This window comes from Chelonoidis abingdonii, chromosome 3 (assembly GCF_003597395.2).
Source record: "Chelonoidis abingdonii isolate Lonesome George chromosome 3, CheloAbing_2.0, whole genome shotgun sequence".
In the NCBI taxonomy this organism is placed as follows: domain Eukaryota; kingdom Metazoa; phylum Chordata; order Testudines; family Testudinidae; genus Chelonoidis; species Chelonoidis abingdonii.
Window position 1 is genome coordinate 153,285,014 of NC_133771.1, and position 20,347 is coordinate 153,305,360.

At 41.8% G+C, this 20,347-nt stretch overlaps 1 protein-coding gene across 1 annotated transcript in view; it reads left to right on the top strand.

Annotated features, from left to right (window-relative positions):
• Window positions 1-6,352: 6,352 nt before the first annotated feature.
• Window positions 6,353-20,347, top strand: part of LOC116819066 (latent-transforming growth factor beta-binding protein 1-like) — a 159,000-nt gene continuing 145,005 nt past the window's right edge. Inside the window, exons 1-2 of the mRNA XM_032770472.2 lie at window positions 6,353-7,215; window positions 8,367-8,437. Coding sequence (XP_032626363.1) covers window positions 6,782-7,215; window positions 8,367-8,437 — 505 coding nt within the window. The 5' untranslated portion in view covers window positions 6,353-6,781. The remainder of the gene's footprint in view (window positions 7,216-8,366; window positions 8,438-20,347) is intronic.

Genomic DNA, 20,347 nt, shown 5'->3' on the forward strand with positions numbered 1-20,347 from the left:
GCAAGCAACCATGTCCCAAATCTGGACTTATGCTCATTGAGGCAGAGCCTGTTATTCTGTGTGTACGGTGCCTAACACAATGGAACCTCATTCTCCGTAATAACTAACAATAATAATTACTTATACAGAGAGAAACAACTCTTGGAGAGGAGGAACTGAAAAAGAAACCATAAAGTTGCAGCTCGCAACATAACATACAAGGAGAAAGCTTGCTTACCCAAGGGCTGCAAAGTATCCAGCATGAGTCTTGCAGCACTGAGACATGCATGGGTTGACCCGTAAAAGCCCCTTAAAAAGGGAGGGCCATCATTGGCCAATAGTCTGTGGTCACTTTCCAAAGCCTGAACTTCAACCCAGTACTGGCTTGACTAGCTGGTTCCCCTTGATATACACCTCTACCCTGATATAACACGAATTTGGATATAATGTGGTAAAGCAGCACTCCAGGGGGGCGGGACTGCACACTCCGGCAGATCAAAGCAAGTTCGATATAACATGGTTTCACCTATAACATTAGATTTTTTGGCTCCTGAGGACAGCATTATATCAAGATAGAGGTGTACTTATAATTACTTGCATGGATAGGTTGAGCAGGATTTGGCCTTTTGTGAAATATTATTTAATATTTATATTGTGGTAGTACCTAAAGGTCTTAACTGGAGTTGGCCCCTATGGGGCTAGTTGCTGTTCCAACAGAGTAAATCCCACTTTCTGCCCAGAACAATAAATAATTTTCAATATAAAATGTGCAGTGCTGCTATGAAAAATTACTATGTGAGAATTAAAGTGACACCAACACATTCTTACTTGGCAGATCTGCTTCTAGTAGTCAGTCATGTTTGCTTATTTTAGTGGCTACTTTTTTTTCCTGTTAGCACTATGGCACCAACGAAGGTAAAAGTGAGTGAGCTGGACTCGATTCCTTCTTGTTTGTTATCAGCAGGATTATCTGCTAAGTTCCATGCAGTATTGTTGTAGCCATGTCGGTCCCAGGACATTAAAGAGACAAAGTGTGTGAGCTAATATCTTTTATTGGACCAATTTCTGTTTGTGAGAGAGACAAGCTTTCAAGCTTACGCAGAGCTCTTCAAGACCAGAAGAGCTGTATTAGTTTGAAATCTTGTCTCTCTTACCAACAGAAGTTGGTCCTATAATAGATATTACCTAAGTTCCAGTCAGTTACACCTGTGCAAAGCCACTGATGAGAGAGGGGTTGTGCCAGTGTAACTACAGGCAGAATTTGGCCTACTGGTAGTGATCCACAGAAGGAACCAACTCTAATGGTTGAGTCTCAGGTTGAGTTTGCAGGACTAGCAGTTAGAAAAACTGATTCCCAACACTTATCTCAGAAGAAAGTAGGATTAATGCCATTGAAACCAATGGAGTTTCACCAGTGTATAACTGTCCTGCACCTTCTCCAGTAATTTATACCTGTACAAAGTGGCTTTATAACAGAGCATTGCCAACCTTAAAGGTTCAGAAATCATGAGTAACACCATGAAAAATCATGAGATTTACAAAAAAAATTATATTGCAGTTTTGATCGGTCTGTCTTTTGATTTTTTTTTTAACTCATCTGGCCCAGTTCACACCCCCTCTGCCATACTGTGTCATTGAGAGAGAACACTACTGCTCTGATTTGATAGCTGTGACAGTTCTGGTTGAGCACCCACTACTGGACACTCACCAGGCAGGTATGTTTGGCCCCACATATTGGATCCATGTGACCCTAAACTCCCCTGGGACTGGGCAGGCTCCAGCCACAGTCTTTGGCTTCAGCTTCTTGGGTACAATTCCCAGGCACAGACACTCTGCCTGGTATCACTTCCAGGGAATGGATCCCTATGGTCCAGCTGCCTTAGGCCCCCAGGACCAGTGTTGACTCCCCAAGACAGTCCAGTCACACAAACATACCCTCCCCAGAAATCCACCCTGATGGGTATTCTAGTTTATGGGTAACCCTTCAGAGATATGTGATAGTTGAAGCAAGAAAGACAGACTTTGCAGGAGGATTTCTAAACTAATCACTTCTTTACTCTTATACAAGTCATGAGAGCTGCAACTCTAGGCAAAACAATAAAGCATCTGTACACTGTTCCTCCCTCAGAGTGTTACTGCTCTTGAGTGCTCTTTGGGATTTGGTCAGTGTCTTATTAGGAGTTCCAGGTCCTTCCTGGACCTCTCTTTTCCAGCTCAGTCTTCCCTTCCTGAACATGATTTATCCTTGTTGACTCCATTCAGCTTGGTCCAGCAGTCAAAAATTCCCTCTCTCTCAGAAAACATATTCCTTTGTATTCCTTGAAGCGCCCAGCATCCAAGCTTTTAAGAGCCAGTTCTAACATCCTTGTTTCTTTGTTCCCGTTCTGGGGACTTTCCACTGCTCCAACCCTACCTCCTGCAGACAAGGTGGGGACCACTGGTTTTCCCTAGGTGGCAGCCATATCATTGTTCTGCTAGGGCAAGGTTATTCAATTATTGGTGATCTTTAATGACCGTCCCATTCAGGTGCCCATCCCTTTCCCCTTTATAGAGCAGGAATGAATGCAGTGAAAAACAACCATAAAGCTGTAAAAATACAAACACAAAACCAAACTGGAATTCATAAATTCACACAGACAAATTTCCCAAATAGTCGCAGTAGCATTTTACATTCGTTTTGTACAGATGTAAATGGCTATGCAAGTTGCATGGCAGTAGAACATCAGGCTCTTAGATGTCAAGCTTCAAAATGTAATTCTATTTGGGAGAATGTTTGTGTGATTTGTCTTTCACTTGTGCAGTTACACACTGGTGTAACTTATTCCTGATTGACATTGGGGTGACGGGAAAATCAGGCCCATATATCTTTTTGGAAAAATCAACAGAGATTCTTAGCTGTTAGCTCCATAGAGTTTAAAGCTAGAAAGGACTATTAAGATCACCTAGTCTGACTTCCTGCATACCAGTGATCCATAAAACTTGACTCCAGAGTTCTTGCATCAAACCCAGTAAGTTGTGGTTGAACCAGAGCATATCTAGAGTGGTTACTCTTGAAATTAATGGTGTGGTATAAGTGGTTTACTGTTACTTTTGTGATTTGAAATTTGGAACTTTTTTTTACTTTTAATTTTACTTTTATTTACTCACTGATGTAATTCTCACTTAATTGTCAATTACTTTGATTAACAGCTTCACAGTATTTTTGTCATCGTGTATTTCTCATTGCATGTTTATATGTTGGTTTAATAATAAAATATAGCAGATTAAAACATTGGCCTCCCAGGGGGCCATTTTCATAGTTACTTTTCAGAATATAACCTTACTTTATTATTCAGAACCACAATAGTTCTGGCAGCACTTTTATCAATAGATTTGTTAGATGGCAAATCTAGTGCTGAAATGAAACTAACAGATTCTGAGGGAAACTTCACTCCAAGCAATTCTGGTGTCCATTGTTCACAAAAGAAAGATATAGCCCCAGACTTGTACTCTTATCACACACATTATACACTTTGGCTTTGCTCTTTATATCTTACTGTACATTCAAAGTCTGTCACATCTTTTTGAGCATTTGAATTGTTGAAATCTTGGTAGCACTATGATAAACCTCTACAGGTGAGATTCCTCTGAGGTCCATAAGGCAGAACTTGACTTGTATTCTGTTCTTCCTGCTTATGTAGAACATCCTTCGGAATCAATGGAATTTCCATTCATTTAGACCCAAACATAGAACCCAGTACTCAACCTGAGAAGGCAGACAGGGCACTGACCAGTTGTGCATATGGGAGGGGAGGAATATTATTCCCTCATAGATCATACAGTGGCTTTGGAGCCTCTTCCTGGAAGATACTCTAGCCAATAGTGGGAATAGCCTCGGCTACTGCTCTTCGGCCCTGCTCTTATGGTGTTCTTCATGTTGTGGTCAGATGTCATACTTGTAACCAGCCTCACATTCTCATGCATCAGAACCACACATACTCTACTGTCGAGGGAACCTCTAGAGCTACAGAGGAGAAGGCTAGATTTACTCCGCAGAGGACAGAGAATTTTGGATCCAAGATATGTCATGTAGATTTGTGTCAATAAGTCTGTCAGTTCTTTCCATTTGCCCTGAGAATTATTCATTTTTTAAAAATTCATATTTCTGTTTATTTTATGAAGGACTTCCAGCTTCTTGGACTTACCTCCTTTGAAGACATACAAAATAAGCAAATGTCCTCACTGTTTGCAGATACAGTAGCTACTAATATGCCACATTTGTCCTTTATTTGACATGATTTAAAACTGTGTTTCTTAAAAGCAACTGGCTTCTGCTTTGGGATGACACCAGTGTTGCTCTCTGTATAAAAAGCCCTGCCACACATGTAGATGTGATCTCATTCTGAAAAATTTCTGAATGGCAGCAGCCCTGTGCAGTGCAGCAATCCGGAGTATCCCATGAGTTTCCTCTTGGTGCTCAGTCCCCACCCCATTTAAAGGTAGTTTTTTAAAAAATATTTTAAAAATATTTAACTTTTGTAGGGATGACACTAAAAATTATGCATTGTAATTGCATGCAATAGACCAGCTTCTGCATTAAATAAGATGTACAGGCTCTCTGAGATGGGGGAAAAAGGGCTGGTCTTACAATTAATTTCTTAGTTATATTGAAAGTAGGAGCTACTGTCAGGCTGTATTCTCCCTGTTTAGTTTTTTTCTGCACCGCCTAGACTTCCAGGGCTATTTTGAATGTAGCCTTTACCTGCGTGCCTCTTATACTGGTAGCATTTTCTCTTCAAAGCATCACTGCTTAGTGCTAGGGGGGAGGGGTGCAGAAGCTTTTGACATTGATGCTGTGGTGTGAATATTGCAACCCTGAACTCATCTATTTAAAACATCTATTTATATTTGAGGAGTTTTAAATAGATGAGATCTGGAGGAGAGGAAGCTGTTATGCTCATTATACTGACTCTTCCCTGCAGCCTTGTCAATTTAAATGGCTTCTGTTTCATATACAGAGTTGAGTAGCTATGTCAATAGCTCTTAAGCACAAAAGCCAGTCAGCTTGGCCAGGCTCAAACTTCTAGAAGTCTTGGAAAGGAGAACCCAAGGAGGAAGTCCTGGGTTACAACCTGTCCACTTAATGTGAAAGATTTTATTGTTTTCTCAACACCTTGTTCCATTTCCCATCTAAAAAGGTGCACTGTGGATGGCTCTCACATATCAGCTCCCAGATACTTCAAAGGATGGAATCTTCAGGGTATCATATTAAATAAAAGTAGTAAAAGTTGTCTGTGATACTGAAGAAAATTATTAATAAAATCAATGTTACAAAAAGAAGTAAATGGAACTGGGACAAGTTTATCCCCAGCATAACTCTATGTTGGTGGAGTTACATCAGGGAAGAATTTGAGCAATTTGGTTTATCTATTATTTTCCAGCGATGGTAGTTATTATTTATATAGCCCTTAGATGTACATAATGCTTTATAGTAATAAAAATAAAGTCCTGCCTTTGAGGAACTTACAGTCTAAGGCCCTGATCCTGCAAAGATTTAAGCATGAGTTTATCTTTACACATGTAAGTAATCTCAGTGACCTCAATGAGATTGCTTACATGTGTAAAGTTAAGCATGTAAAGTTAAACCTTTGCATGATTTGGAGCCTTAGGCCCCAGTCCAGGAAACTGATCCATACAGATGGATACATGGAGCCTCGCTGGACTGTGTTCAGTCATATTCCTGAATTTAGCATCCTATGCCTATGCTCTTTTATAAAGATCAATTGGATAATTAAAATTCAAATAAGTCTAAGCAATCAAAGAATTAAAGTAGTAACTTACTAAACAGTATTTACTTTGTGAAATGGTTACTTAATTTTTAATAAAGTATCACATGACAGCATTCACCGGCAAAAATGTACTTTTGAAGTGTGAGGGAGCCATTAAGAATACACATTTGAGTTATACATTATAAGCGGATGCATCTGCATCAGATTATACCATCTTATTTGTCCATATTAATCTATACAGTCTCTACACCACTCTTTAGGTAGTGTGCATGTATAAGGGGATTCTCATATAGGAAAACAACTTTATCAACACAATAGCAACCCACTCTTAACTAGTAAAATAGGAGAAGTAAAAGATCCCTCAATGACTCCATTGAGTTCTTTGTCCCTTTCTTATAAAAGTGGGGAGGCAGAAAGCCCCTAGCTGTGGCTTTCTAGACCTACACTAACTATATTTTAAAGTGTATTGTGACTGAAGTCTCAGCCCCATTTTATGGTTTTCCCAATTAGGATTTGCTGCCTGACGTCATGTCTGCCCGAGATTGGCTGTTCAGTTCTGACACTCAGGGCAGCTACATATTCTCTCTCTCTCACGCAGAGAAACTTTAAGAAGAGTTTTTGAGCCTGATCTGGTTTAAAGACTCTTGCACATACACAGAGACCACTGGCAGCTCGAGCAGCCTAAACATCTGCTCCCTATTGAGAACCCCCTTCCATTGCTGTTGTTCCTCCTCCCCTTTTACTGCTGCTTAGAGCTCAGATCGTACCCAGACCTTCTTTTGCTCTAATAATGTTTTCCTGCTCCATGGGACAACTTGTTTGCTGAAATTTCCCAACCTTTTGGGGGCGGATGGGGGAGAACTAAGTTACTCTCCTAGGAAAAAGTAAAGGCGAGTGGAAGCGGCAGCACGCCGGGGGCGGTGCAGCTTGCTCCCAGGCAAAGTGAGTAGTTGCACACACATACAAACTTTGGAGGAGAGGAAATCCTTGCAGCGGGAGCGTTGTGGAGTTTGTTGGCTACAGGGGCTGTTGCAATGGAAATGGCTTGGATCAGGTGGGGCTTTTTGCTCTGTGCATGTGTATTTTTGTCACCGGCGCTCGATGCCGCTGAAAAGAGCAGGCTGAGGAGAATCACATACGTACTGCGCCCCGGCCAGGCGGGCTCCCGGCTGCAGAGCTCGGCTCCTCTCGGGGGGCAGCGGCAGCAGCAGCGCACTTTTAACGTCGAGCTGAATACCCGGTACAGCACCAGCACCCTAGAACGGACTCGCAGGATGAGCAAACCGGGAAATCCCAGCATGCAGCTCCGCTTGGGCTCCAGCGTGCAGCTCCATCACAAACCCGGTGGCCCCGCAGCCCCCTTCGCCAAGCCAGCCAGGCTGGTTCAGCGCTCCAAGCTGCAGCAACGGGAGACCCGCAGCAACAGCAGCTCCAGCCCACAGGTTCACCAGAAGCACCCGCTGCAGGGGTAAGGCGAGCTCACCCCCCCTACTAACCACCACCCCCATCCAAGCAGCAGAGCTTCGGAGGGTCCCTTAGTGGGCTGCGGAATTAATGAAGTTATCATGCAAATAAATGCCTCAGACCTCCCACAACAGTGCAGGAGGGGCGGGCAGTGGGTTTTGCGGTCACCCTGGGGGGCATCTGAAGTAAGAGATTAATCGGCCGTGGGGGCGGGGAGGAAACGTCACGTAGCTCAACATCAGAAACAAACAGCAAGTTCACAAAGGTGCGGGTACAGACGGAGGCCGTTCCTTGCCCCAATACAGTACCCGCGGCAGTGATATGCCTTGGACATTCCTCATTGTTATGGTTTGATTGATTGCTAGAAAGTGGGGAAGACACTCGACGTCATTGTCCTTTCGTGCCATGGGTTCCCCGCTCGTTTTCTGGGCTAGCCCTGCTGCAGCAGCTCTTTAAAACTGTGCCCGCCGCCTCCTCGCCCCGCAGCGCGAGGGCTGCAGGGCTTTGTCTGTCTTCTCCCCAGCACCTGAGCGTGGGGCTGCCAGCCAAGGCAGATTTTAGCCCTGACGGAACTTTTTTTTTTTAAAGGGGGGGCGGTAATCCATCTACCGTGGGGGGGGGGGTGTGTGAGAAGCGGGGAAGAGTCGGATCCAGGCTTTGGGGTCTAATCTTTGGGAAAGCCACAAGCAATGCAACCAGCTCCGAAATCGATAATCTCTCTCACATGCCGCTGTAGCTGGGCGCTGGGTTGGCTCCTCAGGTCATGTGCAAGGAAAGAGCCTGTGGCCTCAGCTATATCCACAAACCCAATTCCCTTCGCGGTAGCAGGGGAGACTCCATTAGAGGAGTATTGAAAACAATGAGCTTCTGTTACGATTTAGAGCTATGGTATCTTTCAAATTAGGGGGTTTCTCCTGTGGTCTTTAAACTCCATTTCCAGCCAGCTTAGGGAGCAGGAGTTTGTGGACTGCTTGTCTTCAGACTCCTTCCCGCCTTTTCTCCCCTCCCCACATGTAGAACAGTATTTTCTGGAAGCAGTAACGGTCCAGCTGTGAGCAGTGTTGAATTACAGGGCACTGCTCTTAAAGCCCTACACCTGGGCCCACAGGTAGCTTGTCAAGGGCTGTGTTGGATTGTTTTCTTCCTTTACTGCAGGGTGAACGTCTGTGGAGGACAGTGCTGTCATGGCTGGAGCAAAGCTCCTGGCTTCCAGAGGTGCACCAAACGTAAGTGTCTATGTGGTAACTAGGGATGTCTGGCTAGCTGGAGGAGAGTTGATAGCCAAAGGTGTAGCCCTAGGCCATTAACCCCAGGCAGTCATTAGTCATCAGGAAATACCCTGTGCCACAGTCAGAACCTACAGATTTGGGGGGTGAGGATGGGTGGGGAAATCCAAGGCCTATGAATTATTTTTTATTAGGCAACAAGATACTAACAAGCTCACTGAACTGAGGTTTGTTGTTTGGCTAGTAAATGTGCTTGCTTATCTCTCAATGTTTTATTTAGGTTTTAAATATTTATACACTTGTGAGAAGGTAGCAGTGCTGTAATCTTAGCATTTGGATTTTCATTCCATTCTAAACCTGTTTCCTGGCCTTCACAACTTTCTTAAAGAATGAGCATTTCGCAAGTTGATTCTCTGCACAGAGGTGAAATTTTGGGGAAAACTTTGTAAAATGTCATTCAGATGTGTTTGAGTGATTGGAGTGTGGATGAAACCCTGGTGTTCATGTGTTGTGACATTTGTGAGTGGAGGGGACTCAGGACCTGACTGGGGTGGAGAAGCCCCCAAACATGCAGAACTGGGGAGTAGTGACTCTGCAGCATACACCCTCCTGGCTTCAGAGACCCATGTGAGAACCACATGGTCAAGCTCTGCAGGGGGGTGGAGCACACTGGAGGAAGGGTGGAGCTGGAAAATGGCCATGCTGTAAGGCAGTGGTCCCCAACCTTTTGGTGGCCAGTAGTACATTCATGTTTTCAGAAGAGTGTGGCGAGCACCAACAATTACTCACATACAGGGCCAGTTCCAGGCATCAGTGGAGCAAAGATGTGCCTGGGGCAGCACAGGCTACGGGGCGGCATTCTGTCCATTCTGCAGAGTCGGAGCATGTATATTTTTTTTTTTTTTTTTTTTTTTTTTTTGCGCCAGTTCTGGGCAGTGCAGAGAGAAGCCAGGAGGACAGAGAACACTGGCGCCCACAGCCTGCAGCCTCGGAGTTCTCTGTCCCCAGCAGGCACGGGGACGCGGCTTCTCTCCCCTGCTGGGCACTAGGCAGGCCCTGTGCCTCCCGGGGACAGAGAAGACCAGTGCCTGCAGCCCTGGAGTTCTCTGTCCCCAGTAGGCATGAGGCCACAGCTTCTCTCCGGCTTAAGCCGCAGCCCGGCGCCTGCCAGGGACCGAGAACACCGGTGCCTGCAGCCCTGGAGAAGCTGGAGAGAAGCTGAAGCCCCGCGCCTGCCAGGGACCGAGAACACCGGCACCCGCAGCCTGCAGCCCCGGAGTTCTCGGTCGCCAGCAGGCGTGGGGCCGCAGCTTCTCTCCCCTTCTGGGCACTAGGCGGGCATACATGAATGCCCCGGTGGGCACCGTGGTGTTGGGGACCACTGCTGTAAGGTGTCCTCCCTTGCATATCTACAGGAATTAACTGTGTAAAATAATTCTGGGTGGGTTGGTATTATTATTCCTTGCATAAGGAACCCTTGCTGAGTGGGGCAGGATTCAGGGGTGACTGCATACGTCTTAACAGATGTACTGTTACCCTGGGTCTTGAGAGAGTTGGAGGCTACTGCAGGGACTCAGGATCTCCACATGGGTGGCCTAGCTTCTGCTAGGTATTCAGAAAATCAAACAGACCCTGGGACTTTGATCAGTTTAGCAATCAGCAGTTTTGTTTTTTGTTTTGTTTTGGTTCCCTGTGTGGGATTTTCCAGTGTAGGGGGGAGTGTGGCTCTCAGTCTTCAGTGAAGTCATATATCTTCGACCTGTATGGAGAAATGTGTTAAGAACTAAAAAAATTATATTATATAATAGAATGCGTAGCTAAAGAGAACACACAGCACATGGTTTCCCTTTCAAATTTCCTTTACATTGAATGCAGTCTTTCAGACTTGCATGTCCTCAAAAATGTGTGGATTGAAATAAATGTTGCTGTGTTTGTTTCAACAATTAAATGTTGCAATAAACATTCAAGTAATAGATTTGATTACCTATATGTGTAAGGAAACAGTAATATTTTAATGTGATTAATTACAGGGCTAGAAAAACATACCTGATACTAAGTCACTAACATGGGTAAAAATACCTGCATCACCAAGCTCCTGCAATTTAAGACATAAAACGTTGTTCATTGTGTACTGTATTTAATTGCATCCTGTTGTCAATCAAATATTTTCAATACATTAAAAAAATTAATTTACTACATCACATTTTTCATTTTTATACCTTCTTTCTCTTCCTGACTTCATTCTACTACTACTATCTTGTATTTCCATTAGTTATTAGTGTCTCTCTTTTTTGAGCAGGTTCAGTGCTCTTTTTCTTTCTATATCCCTATATAGCTTTCTTCATAATAAATTGTGTTCTGTCTTCTCTCCTATAATTTCTGCATCTTTCACTTCTCCAAATTAGCCATTGATTTTTTTCCCCTCTTTTCTCCTTTATTACTCTTTTTTCTAACTTTCAAGTTTTTCATAAGTCACAATCTGACAGTCAGAACCATGTGGGGCAGACCCCTTTACTTGTGTGGCATTTCACTTAAGTCAATGGCCCTCTGTGGAGGAGCAGGAGTTCACTCACAGCTATTGCAGGATTGGCATCTCGTATTGTAATCCTGTCAGAACAGGGACCTGTCCTCTGTGAAGCACCGAGCCCACTTTTGGTTGCCATAAAATTATTAATAATCAATCTCTTCTCCTTTCCCACCCACCTACATTCTCACTTGCACCCATTCACATACAGTCTCATACCTTTCCACCCACTCTTATACATTACCTTAGTTCATCACGTGCTTTGCTGCACATTAGGCTACCCACATTTGCCATCCTTGCCTCTCAACTGCCCTTCTCTCCATATCTTCCCATTTCACGTTGAGGTGCTTGATGTCATTCAGAACTGTTGGTTTCCATGTTGTTTGTGGTCTTTCTTCTTGTGTTTGCTGGCTTCCATTCAAGAGCAGTATTTGGTAAACATTCTTTTTCCATTCTCAGCACATGTCCAAGCCACTGATGTCTTCTTTTGTAGATTATTTGTGAGAGAGTTCCTTGTCCAGTAATTTTTCTGATGTCTTCATTCGTCCTCCTATCTCTCTCTGTTATTCCCAATGTTCTTAGACATTTACATATCTTTCTTGGTAAGTTGCCATGTCTCACTGCTTTATGTTGTGATAGCGATAACAACTGCTTTGTACGCATTCAGTTTTGTCTTGAGGGAGATATTTTTTTTAGTTGCCAGATGTTTGAGTCTTCCAAATGCAGCGTTTGCCTTCCCGATTCTTCTTCTTTCCTCAGAGCTAGTACCATTTTGGCTGATGGTACTTCCAAGTTACATGAAATTGTCCACCTTCTCCAGTTTCTCTTCTTCAATTTTGATTTCTGTCCCTATTAACATATTGCATTCTTTGCATTGTATCTCAAACCTATCTTCTCCATTTCTTCTTTTACTTGGTTTGTGCATTTGTGTAGTCTGTTATCTTCATTGATAAGAATGATGGTGTCAGCAAAGTCTAGATCAAATAGTATTGAATTGTTCTATTTTATGCCATGTGTATCACTGTCACATTGTTTTAATCCATAGTTGATGACTAGCATAAACAGAAAAGGAGACAGTACACACCCCTGCCTTACACCTGTCTTGATGCTGAATGGCTTACTCAATCCATTTTAATACATATGGCTTGAAAAATTTACCAGACACCTAACAGACAGAAGATTAGTAGGGAGAACAGTCTCTCTAGTCCTCCCCTCCTACTTTAGAGTCTCTGATTTTGGCTCACCCTCACCAGTGAATATCTTCAGTGTTTGTCTCTGCTGCTTCTCAGTTTCCCAAGATGTAGTACAATGACATTGACCTGCATCTTCTGATATTGGCTTGGTCTACACTTAAAAGTTAAGTTGACCTAGCTACGTCAGTCAGGGGTGTGAAAAAACCCACACCTCTGACCATCATATCTGTGCTGACATAGCCCCCAGTGTAGATGCAGCTGTGTTAATGAAAGAATGCTTCCATGGATGTAGCTAACTTTTTGTTTGGGGTGGAGTGTTCCTACACTGAAAGAAAAAAACCTTCTGTTGGTGTAGGCTGAGCCTTTGCTGTAGAGTTACGCAGGCATAGCTATGCTGACATAGCTAAGCTGGTACAGGCTCCATAGTGCAGACATGGCCTAAATAGCATTCACTTGGTTGCAACTTGGCAAAGCTGTGAATAGCACCAGAGGTGCTGGAGATGTCTGTCTGAAGACGAAGGATGATAGCACTGTGTTAGCTTAGTTTTGGAAGGTTAACTCCACAGCCATAAGAGCCAGAAACCTCTGTTTTAAAGAGAGAGCTTGGATTTGCAGAAGTTGATGGCTTCACCTATAATTACTACTCCCCCTAAGTGAATAGATTTTTTTGAGCCCTGATAAATATTTTTTTCCCTACTGGAATGGCTGTATTTGGTAGGGGACATCTTCCCACATACACAGCCCTCTGCAGGGGTGGTTGGGCCTGTAGTGCCTCCCGTTCCAGGGGGTGGCAGTCTCTGCAGGACACCCTGCTTCTAACAGAAGCAGCTGCTGAGCTCCCCCAAGCTGCTTGAATGGCAGTACTTGGTACACCCTTTCCCCAAACAGTGGCAGTAGGGGCAGTGGAGCTGATTGTGTGCAGTCTTAGGAAGATATCACTTACACTTCATGTACTGAGTGGGCAAGTGGATTTTTCAAGCTCTGGTTATAAACTACATCGTTTGGAGCTACACTGCTTGCAGCATTTACAAGTTTCACCACTTCTGTTGAGCTCCTTGATCTTACAATCTGTTCCTGCTTCAGCGGGTGAGTTTAAGCATTCCTGTAAGTAACCGAACAGCTTTGCAGTTAATTGCCTGTGAGTAAATGTGCACCACATCCAACTTTTAAGCATGGGATTTTCTCCTGGAATGTTCAATCTTTCCTTTTTTTTTTTTTTTTTTTTTTTTTGGATGTTTAAAGCTTTATTTTAAAATAAATATTTTCAAGCTTAGCAAAACTCTGCTGCTCAGCAATCACATACTTATTGTGTAATAAGTATGGAGTTGTAAAGTTCCGCTTTAAAAGAAAACAATATCTCTGTGTTTAGAGCTGTTTGATAATGGGAAAATAACTTCAAACCAGCTGAGAAGATTTTGCTCAGACTCTCAAAACATTCACTTTTAGATACAGGCCACACATGGAAAATTTGAGCCCAAACAATAAATATTTTGGAAAGCTGTGAGCAAGTGAACTGGGCTTGGCTGTAGTGGTTGTAACAAGTAAAAGTGCAATAATAAGGCACTGTCAAATTTTAAAATGTCACTCCGTTTTTATAATACGTTTAATAACAGCACTTAGTATTTGTTGCATTTTCAAAGCATTGTGCAAACACATACTATTTTAATTAATTCTCCAACATTCCTTTGAGGCAGCTAAAAAAGCATTATCTCTTTTGTTAGCAGATAGGGAAATGAAGGCAGTGAGAGGGGTTAAATGTGGCCTTGGGCAAGTCACAACAACTGATTGGCAGAACTGGAATTGGAAATTAGGAGTTCCTGGCTCCCAGCCCCATACCCATTCCGTTGGGTCATGTTATTTTTCAACTGTGGTATTTGGTAATTACTAGTAAATTCCTGTGTATTGGGTACAACTTCTCTTTATAGAGTTGCCTCTTTCTTTCATTTTGTTTATGATTACAAAGGGTTTTTTTTTTTTTTTTTTTTTTTGGTACTTGGGAAATTCCAGAGATTACTCCTTGCTGTTTGCAGTACTTGGAATCTCCCAAACAGTGCATGAGAGCACTTTATAATTATAGCAGAAAGAGAGAGGCAGAGGAGCCTTTACAAATATATTATAAACAGTACACTGGTACAGCATGTTAATTTGAGCTGTTTCTTAGCATGCCCAGTGTAACTGTTGCGTATCCTAATAAAAATACTGGTGCCTTGAGGAATTCTAGAATCCATCAATAGTCTGGAACTCATGAATGCTGGGGGGCAGGTGGGGACAGAGTTGTTGGGTTGTAGTTGAGAAAAGGAAACACCAGCATGTGGTTGCAAAGACGTGGGGAAGGATACCTACCAGGTCAGATGGATGAATAATCTGTCATTAAACTTTTCCATTTTACTATTAACTATTCCTATGTTTTCTGCTCTCTCAGAACTAATTTACAAGTTGATTCTTTTGAATCTTCTTTGGTTTTACTTTTAAGTACTTGTCTTTCAGTTACTCAAATTAACTTGGATAATTTGTTTCTACCTTAGCTAACTGTTTCCTTTAGACAAAAGTTCTGTTTTCCTTTCAGATAGAAAGATGGTCCTCAACTGCAGTATTATTACTGTGTATTTATTTGCAGTAGTGCCCATTATGTGCTTTCCTTTCACATGCTTATTGATCCATGGAGAAAGAGGAAAGAGCCTGATTCTTGTATTTACATTCTGCTAGGATGCCTTATTGACCTGCCTGCCATTTTTATGTCAGTCCCATTGCTGTGGGGATGGGATAGAGTTATGAGTCCTCCCGTCAGCAGAAACAGTTCAGCTGCGTCTGTCAGTTTGCCCTTTCTTTGGGGAGACAGACTTCTCACAATTCATACTAGGTAAGACTTTCTCCCCATTGTCTTTGTACCCCGGCCCTTACCTTACCTGGGAGTAATAAACTCTAAATTATGTTTTTCTGTCTGTACTTTGAGGGATCAAGCAGTTTGCCCTCTTTCTATTGCAAATCAGATGCTATGTTGTGATGTGAACTGGCACTCATTACCGCAATGCGTGGGTGTTAAATAGCATATTCAAATCAAATTTCTCAGGCTCTTCAGTGCATTCAAACAGTTAAATAGGTGTCTATAGAGGACTGAAAAGAAAAGTTGTCAAATCTAGGTCCTTTCTTGGGTTGGTAGAAATATGAAGTGGTGTTAAGGCTTAACCACATCCATTTTTCAAACGGTATTGGGAGGAGACTATGGGCCCAGTGTTTTCTCTGTGGGACCTCCTGGCTGTTTGCCTTAAATGTTGTGCACTTCAAAATGCACTCTTGGGTGCAAAACCCAAAAACATGAACAGTTTGAACAGAATGTGTGATGATTGCTGTGACACTTTGGGGTTCAACCCAGTCCAATAAGGGTTTGCTTTTACCTTTTGTCCTGAAACTTTGGGTGCCTTCACTGCTGTGAGTCACAGCCCTGATGCCAACACCCTGCCTTCTGCTGCCCAGTTATTTTTTGCAGAGTGACCAAGCACTCCCAGATGGCTGCCTTCCTTTCTGTTTGGGAAAAAGCATGTTTCTCCTTGTGTTTGGTCAAGTACGTTTTACAGAATAATAGCAGCAGGTATCCATAATTCCTCACAGTGTTAATGCATACATTTCACAATGATATTAATCACCAGTGTGTCCCCACTGGTGATAGTGGAGTTCTTACCTCCCCTCCTTGTTAGCTTTGAGGGCTTTGTTTACTTTATATGTAATGTATCTTAATTGTCTCTGCCTGGCATCCAGGCTGGTCAGAAAAGCAAATACACATTCCTTTGTTTAAGGCAGACTGTTTATGCACTACTTGCCAAACACATTTTAAGAACATAATTCTAGCGCACATTTATAACTCTTTGTACATACACCTTACATATTAATGATCAGTGACTTGTTAGTTTTTCAATCGTATATGTCATACCACCTTTTGGGTATATATCCTAACAACAGTGTGTTAGGTGTAGTATGTCAGACCTGATCAGTTGCTGACAGAGTAGTGAATTCCAGTGGCCGTCCTCACAACTGAACATTAAGTAAGCAACAACCAGAACGTAATTTGGAGGAGGTATAGGGTGCAAAGTTGCATAAGTACTTCCTAGGTTAAGATGGACTGGTTTCATAGGAAAATCTTCCTGATGTTTTGCTTGTGTAGCTTGACTTATGCCTAGAAACAAGTACCTCCTCGTAATAAAATGTTCCTTTCTCATTGGCATCATTTCATCCTTCACTTTAATTGCACAGAAGAAAATAAAATGTCTTCCTTGTTCGCAAGCTTATTTAAATAAGGAGACAGAAACATCTTTCTACATTTAGATTCAGAAATTTGAGTAGCCACTTTTTGATAAAAATGAAGTAGTGTTCTCAGTCCTCTCTAGCAGGAACAGACACTCATAATCCAGATAGATTTTCTGTTATCTCTAGGTGGTGTTTTGGGCTGGGATTTTCAAAGGATCCTAACAGTGAGGCAATCAAATCCCATTTAAATTCAGTTGTGTTTGAGCATCTAACTCCCTTAGGTTCCTTTGAAAATAATTCAATAGCTTTAATGATTTATTTTCTCTAATTGAATTAATGGAAGGTTCTCCAGTGCTAGATGTTTCTTTCAAATATTTTTTTCACAGTTGAGTTTTAAGTATTGGTTTAATTTGAACTCCGTTAAACTCTGGATTCAAAATTCAATATCCTACCTACAAGGTTGTTCATTTATGAATTTTTATTTAACTCTACTGTGTTTAATTTATTGTCTCTTTCTTCCAAAATATTTTGTAGCAAAGCGAGCAAGCACTTTGGTGAAAAGGGCTAAAATGGTGTCTAAGTGTTGGAGCCCTAAAACTCCATGCCACAATCCTTCTGTAATTATTGAGGTTATTCTATTTCCCAACCCCCTAGGGTGCTAGCAGCATGCCCAGTGTACTGTGTCTCAGAGGCAAGCACTGTAGGTGTGTCAGCAGCTTGCCTGTGGGCTCTAGCCCTGGTGGGTCCCCCAAACCACTCAGACACGTGGCTAAGTGAAAGTGTATTTTTACTAGGGCTGTCAGGAAAAGAGAGAGGTTGCAAATACTCTGGGTACAGAAGCTTAAAGAGTTACAATTCAAAGTGAGCAATAGCGGTTACTGTTTGGGTCCCTGGGATGGTCCAATTGAGTCAGGGCTCTTCAGGTGTAGTGCTTGGGGTGTCCTCTCAAGTCCAGTCTCTGGCCAAGCAAATAGATGCTTGAAGGTTTCCAAGCCAGGTTCAGTTAATGTGTCTCAATGGGGCTACTTTGTACTAGCTCCTGCCATGCTGCTGCTGCTCCCACATAAGTCCCCCACACAGACCTGTGATGTCACAGCCTGTTCTGAGTGTGGCTCTGTCCACAGATTCTGGGGCTTCTCTTCAGCTCCCTGCTGCCATGCTGCTCACCCCCTAAAGATCCCAGGCACTTCCTGGTTCAGGACCTTTTTGCCTTACCTGGTCAGGGAAAGGAGAGAGGGCTGATGGGAAATGTAATCCCTGCTTAGCCAGGAGGAAGGGGCTGTCCAGTGGGAAGGAGGCTGATGGGAGTGTTAGTCCCTGATTTTGAGTTCTGAGTGTGGTGGATCTGCAAAGCAAGATTGATGACATCAGTGCTCTAGTCTCTTTGGCTTTTCTGTGTATTGGGGACCTGTAAGGATAGTGTGTAGGGAGAGGACACTTTTGGGTCACTGTATTTGGAAACAAAAGAAGGATGTGCAGCATCTGAAAACTTAATTTAATTTTGCTTGCACTTTCAAAACTCATTATATTCTTATATCATGATGCACTTAAATTTTTTTTTCAAATCACGCATTTCACCTTAGTATATGCTTTATAAGCTATGTTGAGCATATTATTAGTCCAGCATTTCAAATATCAGAAATGCAATATGCGGCTTGTAACATGACATTTTCAATGCCTCTAGTTGAGTCCGCCTTTAATTTCTGATGTACTTTGGCATTTTAAGAATATTCCATAAAGTTGCAAAGAGAAGAATCTTTGAGAATGTTATATTGTCATTATACTAGCCACACACTTATTTTTATATGAGGAGCAAAAGACTAAGAATATATAGTGAAGGGATTGTTTTTGTCCCATTCCTAGAGGTCGTGTTTACACAATCGTGGAAGTCAATATAGGAATGTATCAAATGTTTTGAAATGGACCAGTTAAGAATTCCAGCAATGTTGCACACTTTTATTAGATGCGTATTTAGGAAAAGAATTCCCTTTGGCCTCACAGTTATGATAAGAACAAAGTCTATGTGCAGAAAGATATAGATGGTCATAATATTTCCTCCACAAGTATTACAAGGATCATATCACTTTTCCAAAGAGTATAATATTGTTGGCTTTTTCTGAATTAAAAAAAAAAAGCTGAATGAAAAATTATTTATAGAACTATCTTCAAGATGGCTGATACATTTTCAGCTGATTTACAGTCAAATAATTCTCAGTTTTAATGATTTTGTAATCCTATTAGTTATCATTCTTGCAGAAATAAAATAGTTTGTCAAATCCACTCAGACATAATTTTTGAAAATTATTCCTATAAGATATATACCAGTAATCAAATTGTTGTGGGAAAAAAACCTGAATGGCCAGTAATTTGTAGGTGTGGTGTCCCTGCTTGCTTCCTTTGGAATAATGGTTTGAGATCTATAGATGAAAAGAACCGTATAAGTGCTAAATATTGTTGATATGTGTGTTTTATTTTTAACTTGTTAATTTCACAATTAACTTGTTAATATCAACATCTCATCATTATTCCTGAGTTCAGTCATTCTACCAATTCAGTGTCAACGTTGTCTGAGTATGAACTGTAGGATGGACCTAACGGTATGTCTACACAGCAGTTACACATCTGTGGTTGGCCTGGATCAGCTGATTCGGGCTTGTGGGGTTTGGGCTGTTGGGCTGTAAAATTGCTGTATAGAAATTTGGGCTTAGGTTGAAGCCTGAGCTCTGGGATCTCACAATGGGGAGACCCAGAGCCTGGGCTCCAGCCTTAGGCCAAACATCTACACAGCAGTTTTTATCCTGCAGCCCAAGTCAGCTGACGTGGGCCATCTGTGACCATGCTGATGGTCTTCTATTCCAGTGTAGATGTACCCAAAGAGACTAATAACACTTACAAAATCAGTGCAATCATAAATGTTCTTATCTCTGGGCTACCTTTTCAAAAATGTTGACCATCCTCCCTGTTCAAATTTTATAGAGATTATGCCATAGCTGCACATTCACTCCACGATAATACAGTTCAGATGTTAATAGTTAACAGACAGTTGTTGGTTTGATGTCCAAATTCAGCTCTCTGTTTCAGCGATGTAAATCCAGAGTAATACCATTGAGTTCAATGCTATTACTTTGGATGTACACCATTGTACTGATAGTAACTGAAAGACTCCAATGAGTTTACACAAGTATCTGCGTTGTTCAAATAAACCTAATATTGAACTTCTAATCACACAGGGTGAAATTTGCTACATACAGATGGCCAGCAAAAGGTCCAGTCCTTAAGACCCACTTATCCTCAAAAAAAAATTTTTTTTTTTTGTGGCACAAGAATGAATTTCGCTCATGGAGAATACTGAAATATCACTTAAATATATATACAAATATAAAAATTTATATTAATATAAAAATCAGTATCAAATTAAAAAACAGTGCTTACCATGCCCTATTATACCACACTTGTACGAGCCTATTTTAGTATGGCGTGGAAAAGAACTTGAAACCACTGCTTCTGGAGCAGGTGGTATAGTCACAACTCGGCTTTTTTCTCTTCTTGACCTAAAATTGATCCAGACATCTTTTCCAGGTCTTATTACACTGAAATCTGAAACAATGCCACATTTATGTTGTTTTAATCTTACCTCTAGTGACTATATTTTTTTAATTTACTCCTATTGTGTGCATTTTTTGACAATTTACTCTATTTTATATGGGAGAACATAGCGAAAAGAGATCAAAGCAGATATTTTGGAAATTAATAAAGGATGGGCAATATTTCATCAAGCACATGGAGACTGATACATATTGTGACAATGTGTGCAGTAATGGAGCTATTGGGAAGCCACTATTCTATTTGAATTGATGGCTGGCTATATGCTGTTAAGAAGTAAAAATTCAGCTTGGATTTATCCTTTGAACAAGAAGGAAATGTTTAAGGTCTGGGCTCACTAGAAATAAT